At 37.6% G+C, this 11,658-nt stretch overlaps 1 protein-coding gene across 2 annotated transcripts in view; it reads right to left on the bottom strand.

Moving 5' to 3' along the window:
• Window positions 1-321: 321 nt before the first annotated feature.
• LOC124141133 overlaps window positions 322-11,658 on the bottom strand; it is a 40,138-nt gene continuing 28,801 nt past the window's right edge. For both annotated transcript variants that reach the window (XM_048392258.1, XM_048392259.1), the window contains 4 exons: window positions 8,020-8,288; window positions 7,405-7,466; window positions 6,733-6,858; window positions 322-6,416 (listed from right to left, as the gene is read on the bottom strand). In XM_048392258.1, the coding sequence (XP_048248215.1) occupies window positions 5,253-6,416; window positions 6,733-6,858; window positions 7,405-7,466; window positions 8,020-8,221 (1,554 nt within the window). In that variant the 5' untranslated portion in view covers window positions 8,222-8,288 and the 3' untranslated portion in view covers window positions 322-5,252. The remainder of the gene's footprint in view (window positions 6,417-6,732; window positions 6,859-7,404; window positions 7,467-8,019; window positions 8,289-11,658) is intronic.

The following is an 11,658-nucleotide window of genomic DNA, read 5'->3' as shown; positions in this document are numbered from 1 at the left end:
CCTATCATATTGATAATTGCCAATTCAGCACAGAACTGTGGTGTCGGGAAATTTGGATAATCAATAATATTATTTGTCGCGCATTATTACAACGTGAAAGGTTTAACATCTTTAATTTTCTTTAATCAACATTTCTTTCGAATTATTTCACATTACATAAATTAGGCAAGTTAACGAGGACAGATTTATCGAGATATCATTGGTTACATACGTAACTAGTACACTAGTTTTGTATTAATAAATCGTTGAACATCTACTAGTCTAATACGAACACGGTTCCCACACAAGAACTTTCAAAATAATTATTTATTACCTCCAAAATGTTGTACATGTATAACCATTAACAAATTTTAATTGTTAGGCAGATTGTCATGTGACGACGTCAAATCACAATTTATTATTACAAGTATGAGTGGAAATACACGCCAGGGTGAGGGGATTTAGCAGAAACGGAGCGTCATTGCTTGTTACATGACCAACTCGATTACATGCCCTTGTGTAGCTATTGTAGATGACGCTTTATGACAAAGCGGTAATGTTGAATAAGTATCTCGTCTTTCATTGGCTAATGTCAAATATTGTGTTTCCTCCTACTCATAAAGATTGCGTGTTACATGGCGTCCGAAAATGGGCGGATATTACCCGGAACGACTCAAGTACAACGTGAAATTCATCCTCTATTACATATAAGGAAAGTTTCTCATGCATATATCGATTTCAACAACATGTGTAGCAAATAGTGAAAATAACATAGGGCTTAGCATACACCCTTGTCTTAAACAAAATGGACAATCAAAATAATCCGTGAAATCTGTATTGAATACAACAAATGCTTTAACTGATCGGTATACACTTTTATTTTACCATTTTAGCCATACATGTAGGAAGACAATAATTTCCATAGCTGTGCTCGATTGCAAAATCAAAAGCCTTTGTTAACATCAATAAATGCAGCATAAATTTCTTCTTCTTTTTACATAGACATTTTTCAATCATTGCATATATAAGTTAAAAATATGATCCACAGTCAAACAACCTTCGTGAAAACCTGTTTGATTTTCAGAAACTTTACTCATAACACCTATCCATTTTAAAAGTATGTCATTTCATTATACATTATATTCTTTTCCTGACGAACTGACGTAAAGATGATCCTCTGCAATTTTCGGGATTATTTATACCGCATTTTAATGCAAAGGAATAATAATTGTCCACAAGTTCCAAAAACATCCACTGTGAAATATCTTGTTAAACAAAGAAAGTAGGAAGGGCATTATAATTGGTTCCGAAGATTTAATCACTTCAATGAGCACATTATCAATTCCAGGAGATATTCCATTTTTTTATGAGAGCAATAGCGTTATTTCTTTCTTTAACTGTTATATATATATGGAAGATTCTCATATAGGCTCTTCAATCTCACTGATCTGTAGAGGTCTGTCAGTTTCAGTTTCTTTTTCTAAAGTAATAGTTTTTAAGCTGTTAAAAAATATAGCTGAAAATATCGCTTTGATATTACTAGAAATTTTCCTTGTATGTGAAATACTTATATAACTCTTTCGAAAAGATGCTGCATTTGTTCTAGTTTCATATAACTATAATTTTCACTTGGCGCTCATGTATTTGTTTCTCAATTTACAATATCATATTCTGCAAATAGAACTCTTGCAATTTTTGAAGTGTGATAACTACTCTTGACTTCCTTCTTAGCTCTCATGAAAAATCAAACATTCTGGGATTACGAACTTTCTCTTTCACACATTTTGCTGATTCAAGTAGTTTACGACCAAAAAAAATAATCTAAGACTTCGTTAACATCTTTGTCGACAACAATAACATGGTCTGTTACAAAATCTTTTAGGGCAAAAATGTTGGCTATAAACGTGTCAACATGCAACGTATTCCATCTATACTTGACAGGACATGGTATACATTCTACTGGTACGGTATCCTTTACATTAGCTTATAAAAGATAACAGGTATATGCTTACTCTCCATTCTGTTGCCTACAGTATTTTGTGGTAAAAGCCTAAAGGAGCAATAGTCAAGAAAACCAATATCATCTCATTTACTTCGCAGACCTCTTATGTTCCATGTACATACTGGTGACCGTAGACAGTTTGATGTCAGTGCAGTATCTATTTGAGCCTGATTTCTTAATGACTTGGGTTTGCCGTATTCCTATTTGGATGCATTGCTCCTCTGACTATGTTTAGGAGTGGATGTAGCTTGGAATGTAAACAGAGAGCTATCTGAGCATAAGATAAAGTAGTTAGATATTTCGAGGAATGCTGCACATAAGATAAAGTACTTATATATTTCGAGGAATGCTACACATAATTAAGATAAAGTACTTATATATTTCGGGGAATACTACACATAAGATAAAGTACTGATATATTTCGGGGAATGCTGAGAATATGATAAGGTAGTTATATATTTCGGGGAATGCTACACATAATTAAGATAAAGTACTTATATATTTTAGAGAATGCTTCACATAAGATAAAGTACTTATATATTTCGGGGAATGCTAAACATAATATTAAGTACTTACATATTTCGGGGAATGATACACATGAGATAAAGCACTTATATATTTCGGAGAATGTTGAACATAACATAAAGTAGTTACATATTTCGGAGAAACCTACAAATATTATAAAGTAGTGACATATTTCGGAGAATGCTACATACATGATATTAAGACTTAGTAGTAACACCATTATTTCTGTGAGGTTGTTCAATGTAGTTTATACAAATCTCTTTTGCCTGGTGTGAATAGATAATGTTGTATTTTTGATTTATTCATGTATTATGTTCATATAAATCTATGCCATAAAATAGTCATATGCTGCAGATAAGGTAAAAACGGTCCCATTAATAATAATGATATATTTAAACTCACCTTAGTAATACCGTTCGTGTGGATGTGTCGTGGCAGTCTCAGTCTATTTAGGTTATTGACATCCTGTTTTGAAGTTCTCGTACACATGTCCAATAGTTTCTTATTGTACATTGTTCGTTCGTTGAACTACTTAAAGACAGCTGCACTATTGACGGCTCTGTATTATATACAATGTTGTGCAGTAAACAATCCTCCATCGCACGTCACTATTATGACCTCATTGTGAGGAGGTAAATCTATGATTGCACATAGAATTATAAAATTTCAAATGACTACAGACAATGACTGAGAATTTTTTTAAAACTTCCGCGGTGATGCGGTGGTCAAATCAGCTGTTTCAATTAGAGGGGATTATTGTCATTTATATCCTATTGACTAACCAGAGTCGAGTATTTTCAAAATGCATGGTAGAATTCGTGTTTAACACACCGAACAACATCGTAACGTACCTGTTATAAACCACCATCTCATCAGGAAGCAGCAACATGCTCCGACAAACTTGAATTAACAATCTTATTATACTGGCGCTGTATGTTCCCGAGGTAATTACATAGCCACTGTGCCTACACAAGTGTTTATTCAATCTGTACAATTACGTCACAAATAGAGAATACAATTGCTGGAAGAGAAATTTAATACTACTTCCCTGACACTGTGATTCTGTCCGGTTTGCAATTTTTTAAATTTTACACCGGGAATAACGTGGTTTTATATATATAACCACGTTTCTCTTTCACAATGTGCATAAATGACACTTTTTTATTCCTCATGTTTACGATCGGTTTACATGTATACATTTACATGTATATGCCACGTTAGCTTGGTTGGGTATTTACCCATCATTCAGAAGAGTGGACTTAATATATGAACTTAAAATAGTTCGATATTGAACAAATGCGAATGTAAATATAAAAATCGAAATAATAATATATAAAATTAAGCGGCATTACTTGTTTTCGTTTCTAAGCATGATTGTGAAATAAACTTCCTGAAGCCGTTATTGAAGTGATCTTCTTAGTAAACAAAGAGAACGGCCTTATCTGTCGTGTTTGACAGTCACACAATTTCAGTTATTTCACGACGTTTTAACTTAATGGGAAGCCGGAAGTTCTGCAATCCTAGACGTCACCAATTTCATTGGTTTACTCCCGCTATGTTCGCACGTAACGGTAGCTTTACCATGCCACTGTTACGTTTCATTGTCTACACGAGCTTCTTAAAAACACATGCCATCATGTCAACAGTCAGAACATAACACCTGACTTATTTATTGTGTATGACATGATGTGGTTGAGTGTATGACATGATGTGGTTGAGTGTATGACATGATCTGTTTGAGTGCATGACATGACCTGTTTGAGTGTATGACATGATGTGGTTGAGTGTATGACATCATCTGTTTGAGTGTATGACATGATTTGTTTGCGTGTATAGCCTGAGCTGCTTAAGTGTATGCCATGAGTTGTTTGAGTGTGAAATGAACTGTTTGTGTGTATTGCATGAGTTTGAGTGTGTTTCATGAGCTGTTTGAGTGTGAAATGAGCTGTTTTGGTGTATTGCATGTATTGTGGAAGCTTGACCACTGTTGTGGATAGATCAATGTTATTGATGATAATATTGTATTTGATACTGCCTTTGAATTTTGTACTACCACTACTGCATACTGCCAATGTGATTGCTGTGCAGTAATTTGTATTGATTTATCAACCTAGTTAATAGTATAATGCAATTGTAATATGTGTTATGAGACCAACATTCCAAATCTCCCATACAACATCGTCTAAACATTCTTGCAAAGGATTTACTGATTTTCTTGATTATCCAATCACGGTTTTCGTTTACCAAAACAATACGACAGTCAGTTATTTTCTAAATTTAATATTTTTTATTTGGTTATGTAGCCTAAATCAAAGACCATATTCCCTCTAGTATATGGTCTCTGCCTACATATATGTGCTTATTTAAATCAATTGCAGATTAAATATTTTTCCAGGCACCTTCGAAAATCAATCCATACATTTGATCTGGATTGATGTTTGTTTCAGAAATTGTTCTTTACACTGCTCTTATAGATCTGACATAGGCCACAGGCCTTAGGGACCGACCATTTGACATTCATTGACACTGGGAAAAATATATAAATTGTTCCAGTAAATAGTAGAAAAGTTGCCTCAGGTTTTACACAAAACGAATGTTCGCTGGAAATTTAATTTGAAATTGTTTCCGGAAGCTCCTACTTTCTTGGAGCAGTGACGGAAAATCTTTTTCTAAGACGAAAACTAAAGACATATACATATAAATGGGTAAGGTCCTGCACTATTTGCATATTTACTTACACATATAATTAAGACTTAATTTTCTTGTATCTCAAATACCACCCATCTTTTCCTCCCAGCAGCTCCGAGTCATAGTGTATGCTACTGTCGTTTATATGGTCTGGGAACGTGGTCTTCAAAACATTGAGAATTTTAGGCTCAATAATGTGGAAATGTTTCCTCGGAGTATAACCATCCCGTACAGAACGGATGAGAGTCACCACACCAGGAGTGAATGACTGTGAGAGGATAGTCTTGAGATGGTTGGTGGTGTTGTCAATCTCCTTCTCGTCAACGCTGTGGTATATGATGAGCGTTGTATTAGGCCCATTGTAACCGTGGCATAACACCATGCCATCATTTCGGTTGAAGCCTGTACTCCTTGGGGACTTGTTCATACACACGCCAACAGTGATAAGTTCCTCCAACTGACGCTCATCAAGGTAAAGGAGGTCGTCGAGTAGACGACCAAGTATAAAATAGGTAGATTCGTTAGGCAGGCACATAACATGCCTAGCCTTTTCCAGTACATTGTGGAGTTTATCAATAACTGAATTCCTCTTAGAAAGTGAGTCAGAACATGATCTGTCATCTTTTGCTCTTCCGCTACCGCAGAGCTTGAGATGTGTGAGTGTGATCTTTAACATGTCATGAAAGAATTTATCAGCCAGCATTTCATCGTGAGCATTGTCAACACACATAAGCTTCCCTACACTGAATGATATGTCATAGATTTGAGCCTTACTCATCCCGGCATCGTACAGAGGAGCGGACACAGCTTCACAGGCGTAGTAGTCCTCGTCAATGTCCAGGATGACGCTGTCACTCGCCGTGATCCAGCTGCCGGAGTTTGCCAACTCTACAGCCTTGTCTGTACTCACGAACTCCAACGTGCCCTTTAGCGACATATCCATACATCTAGACTCAGGTATGACAACATAATCCTCAGAATCATTTTCAACATCTGCATCAATCCAGGTACATGGGTTGTCTATCGTGAAGTGGTCAGATTCTGCGCAAACACAGCGTTCCAGTATGTATCTGTCACCATCAGTCTCCCCATGTCTGTACATTACGCCGATTCTCAGTCGAATAGACACGTAGGGGGCGTTCGTTTCGTGGAGGAAGCCTCCAGCGTCATACGGGGGCCAAACCCAGATGAAACGATTGATCAACCCTGTGGCAGCAGCGACCTGGAAATATGTCGAAGACGTTCATTCATTGATATTTTGGGGCGGGGTGGTGGGTTTGTTGAGAAAGTGGGGTTTTTATTGAACAAAGATAAAAAAGTAATTTGTACTCAGGAATTACAAAACGTTTCAGAATAAATGTATTGTGGCTTTGTAGAGAAAAAATGTACGCATTGAAACTTGACTGAAAGTAAATTCAAACAATCAATATCCAGGTTGTATCCACGGGTTTGTCCGGTCCGTGATCAGTGATATCACTGGAATACTGACTACAGGTTAAAACCCCAACCACTACAAGAGACTAATTTGGGTAATTTACCTGAATAAAGACGTCGTTCCTCTCCATCATTAGCTTCACCTCCCTCTGGTTGGTAGGTAACCGAAAGAGAGGCATCTTCCTCCAATACTCTGGTGGGGCGGCGTCTGAGTGACCGTCTATGTGAATCTGCCGAGGAGAGTCAGATCTGTAGATACACGCAGTACCGAGTAGCAATTATAATTATGACTATGTCATTCGTTTACAAGTGGGACCTCGCTATCCATTTACAAGTCGTCTAAGGCGCCCAAATTTCTGTGGACTTGGATTCGAATACCAGTTCGCCCTGGTTATGTTTCTAGGTTTGTCAGCGCCATACCCGTGCTCGTTGGTTTTAAAAAAGTGTTAAGCGTTTGAAAGCCCTTCTGGTTGGTCTCCCACATAAAGCAGACACGCCGCTACATAACTGAAATACTGTTCAAAGAGGCATTAAACCAAATTCACTCACTACCTTTAGCGACATTTTCAGTCATTCGTTCTCTCTAAAAAAGAACACCGCCCAAAATTCTTTTGCCTACCTGGATATAGAATAATAATATGATGTTACTATCATAATCAGTATGAAGTTGGTCACAACTTTAATGCGTGCAATAAAAAGTAAGTTTACATCCATCAAGCCGATTGCGCTTAATAATCAACAGTTAACTATGCTCGAATAACAAAGGGTTCGATTACCAGAACGTTCCCTTGCTTCTTAATTGCCCCACTAGCTGCGGCCGAGAACCAGTACATCAAAGCTGCAAAAGACACAAAAAGTACATCAGTGCTCCAACATACTCACACAGTACATCATAACTCACATAGAACATCAGTACTACGCTAGACACAAACTGTATATCAGACACACATAACTTACATCAGGGCTGTAACAGAGACACAAAGTACATCAGTACTTCAACATACACACAGTACATCAGTACTGCAACATACACAAACACATTCCGCTACTCTCACGCCCCCACCACATCCGTACACCATCTCATCACTATAACACAGTCTCCTACAGTCACGTCCCCACACCACCACTTCATCACTACATCAACTCCTTCAGTCAATTTCCCACACCACCACTTGTTCACTACAACACCGTCTGCTCTAGTCACGTCCCCACACCACCACTTCATCACTACAACATCGCCTCCTACAGTCACGTCCCAAACAACACCTAAAAATCATTACAACATCGTCCTCTTCAGTCACGACCCCACGTCACCACCTGATCACTACAACATCGTCTACTCTAGTCACATCCCTACACCATCACCTCATCCCTACAACATCGTCTATTACCTTCATGGTGTTCTTCCATAACGTTTACGACGCCGAAAGAGGGGAGTACGAGGGAGTGATCCATGTTTGTTTTCAAATCGGTGTCCGCCAACGTATCCGCCCTCGATGTAGCACCTGTCCTATTAAGCCGCAACAGCAACATCACCACGGCGACCCACACCAACATCACGATGGATAAGGTCTTTATTGTTAGCAACCTCATGATGTATGGACGGAAGAGACCGCTGCCCGTCTGTTGTTAGAACCGCCGACGAACAAGCTACAGCTTACTGTTGGTAACAAGGTGAGAGGGCAACTTTTAACATGATTTACTATCCAAATCCACTTTCCGTGTAAGTTGATTTTACATTTGGCCTTTTTCCTCGTATATACATACACAACGTTCAAAACCGTTACGCATGTGTACAGTGTCTTTTGTTACTGGCCTTGTCACAGATTAGTAACTGAGGCTACATACATGTATATGCTGGTATCTATTCCACGTGTAGTAACTGCTGGTATATATCACACCTGTTGTTATTACATGCTGTTATATTTTACACTCTCAGTAATTGATGTTCATGTGTTTATGCGTTAGAAATCCTACTTGTTGATCCTTATATAGTTTGAATAAGTGTCGACTTGATCGGCAAATGTCATGTTAAGCTACCAAATGTAACCACGTGTAATATATACATACTCTAAGTTCAAAACTGTTAGACACGTGTACAGTGTTTTTGGTTACTCGTGTTATCACAGGTTACTATATGTTTATATTTACTTTCCTGGAAGGTGCATTTCAACAGAATAACATGTGGAAGGAAAGTCCGAAGTGCTGCAGACGGGGCATTTACCACTCCGGTGGAACTCACGAGCACGTGTATTGTGCAGACACAACAATGGTCCTAATTTGGGCGAATCTGGGATTCGAACATTTTGGTTAGGTATGCTTCAGTTACATAAATGCTTGCAGATTTACACCTGTAGTACCTGAAGCTCCATCTATTACATCTTCAGTAACAGAAGCAACATGTATGGCAGTGTCTGTTATACCTGTAGTAAATGAAGCTACATATCTTCTGGTATCTATTACACCCGTAGTAACTGAAGTTACATACCTGCTGGTATCTATTACATCCGTAGTAACTGAGGTTTCATACCTGCTTGTATATATTACACATGTATCATAACAGCTATAGTATCTGTAGTACTATAGCTATATAGCAGCAGAAGCAAAATACCTGAGCGTATCTATTATAGTTGTAGTACCTTAAGCTACATAACCACTGTATTTATACACTTGTAGTAACTAAAGCTACATACCTGCTTGTATATATTACACATATTTTAAAGTTTCATACCTCCTTGTGTATATTACACCCGTAGAAACTAAAGCTACATACCTACTGGTATCTATTACACCTGTAGTAAATGAAGCTACATACCTGCTTGTATATATTGCACCCGTAGTAACTGAGGTTTCATACCTGTTTGTATATATTACACATGTAGTAAATGAAGCTACATATCTTCTGGATCTATTACGGACGTGGTAACTGAGGTTTCATGCCTGCTTGTAAATATTACACATGTATCATTACAGCTGTAGTATCTGTAGTACTATATCTATATAGCAGATACCTGAGCTAAATACCAGAGCGTATCTATTATACTTGTAGTATCTTAAGCTACATAACCACTCGTATTTCTACATTTGTAGTAACTAAAGCTACATACCTGCTTGTATATATTACACATATTTTAAAGGAGGCCACATACACTCCGGTATATATTGCTCATGTAGTAAATGAAGCTACATATATGTTGGTATCTGTGGCAACTGTAGTAATTGAAGTTGAATTCCTGCTGATACCTGTTACACGTGTAGTAATTGAAGTTACATACCTTCTGATACCTATTACACTTTTGGTAATTGAAGTTACATACCTACTGATACCTATTACACATGTAGTAATTGAAGTTTCATACCTTCTGATACCTATTACACTTTTGGTAATTGAAGTTGCATACCTACTGATAACTATTACACATGTAGTAATTGAAGTTACATACCTTCTGATACCTATTACACATGTAGTAATTGAAGTTACATACCTTCTGATACCTATTACACATGTAGTAACTGAAGAATAATAAATACCTGACGTGTCTATTTTCAGCATCGTCGTGTGCAGTTAGAAACTGATATTCGGAATGAAAAAGATGACTACTTTCATTTAAAATCTTACGCTTCTTTGCTGCTCATATATTTCGCCTGAGATCTTTGCTTGCCGTATTCAAATATTTATGTATTTTGGATTTTGTCTCCATAACAGCAGTGGACTTTAAAAATGCTTTGAATAAATGTTCTATAAAATAGAGAGAGAATTGTGTGATCAAGTTTAAAATACCGAGAGCACCGTAACATATACGCCGAATATATACATTCCTCGTGTGAGTAATTGAAGCTACATACCTGCTGGTCCTTGCGATCTGTTTTTTCGTACTAAATCTTACTATTTAGTTTAAATATGGTTTGGTTACTCTTCAGCTATCGAATTGATCGGCAGATGTCACGCGGACATATGGGAACCTAAGGCTTCATTAATCAGCTCGTGGTTATTTGTTAAAGGAACTTGTTATGAGTTCAACCTGTTACTGTGCATATTATACGTTTGTGGCGCTAAACATTGACCAGTCAATACATCATCATTGCTTTCATTTTCGTCTAATGAGCAGCCGTCGCTTGTCATTTGTCATGATTGTAGGTGGTGGCAGTGGAAGTGGGGGAGTGGAAGAGAGGGTTGATGGGTGCGGTACTGAGGGTGGAAGGTGGAATTAGGGTTGGGTGCTGAGTTGGGAGTAGGAATAAGAAGTGGGTATTTGAGTGGGTTTTCTTTTAGGTTTTTGTTTATTTATTATGCATTTCATTTATTTTCATTTTATTCTTATATTATGTATTTGTTTATTTAGCATTATTTTCTTGTGTAGTAGGGGATGGGGTGGGGAATTGCGGGACAGGTTAGCGGGAATGGGGGATGGGAGGCGGTTAGTGGGTGAGAGTAGGGTGAGAGATGGAGTGCTGGAAAGGAGAGCGGGGATGGAGGAAGGGAGCAGGAATGTGACTGGGTTGAGAGCTACAGTGAGGGAGAGGGGAGCGGGAGGGGGAAGAGGGAGTGGAGTATGGAAGTATTTGGAAAACGGGAGGGGCTCTATAAGTTATATCAAACCACAACGTCCAACTACATTAATATAAGTATTATTAATATTGCATCCTTTATTATATTACCCTACACGATGTCAAGATGTTTATCATATCAGGAAAATATGAAATATATCATCATTTTTGCAATTGGACAATTTCTTTCCTGGACCTCCTAAAATATGCATTTTCCATATTCCCATGCAAATATGTAATCTTCAACGATAACAGGCTCTAGTTTTTAAATGCCATTCTTTACGCCCAACGGAATTTTTTTCGGCAGAAATTCGAGACTGATTATTCTCTGACGTTGACGTTTTATATCTATCAAATGTTATTTAAGATATTATAAAACATACCAAGGCATAATTTCAGAGTTTACTATCTGACACAGCTAAGTATCCAACATGAACCACACGCTCAGAAAACACGTGTCGTGTCTGCAGTACTGATACCAG

Source organism: Haliotis rufescens, unplaced genomic scaffold (genome assembly GCF_023055435.1).
Source record: "Haliotis rufescens isolate VD_foot unplaced genomic scaffold, xgHalRufe1.0.p SCAF_11, whole genome shotgun sequence".
NCBI lineage: Eukaryota > Metazoa > Mollusca > Gastropoda > Lepetellida > Haliotidae > Haliotis > Haliotis rufescens.
The sequence above is the reverse complement of the archived record's forward strand: the minus strand, read 5'-3'. Positions and strand labels throughout refer to the sequence as shown.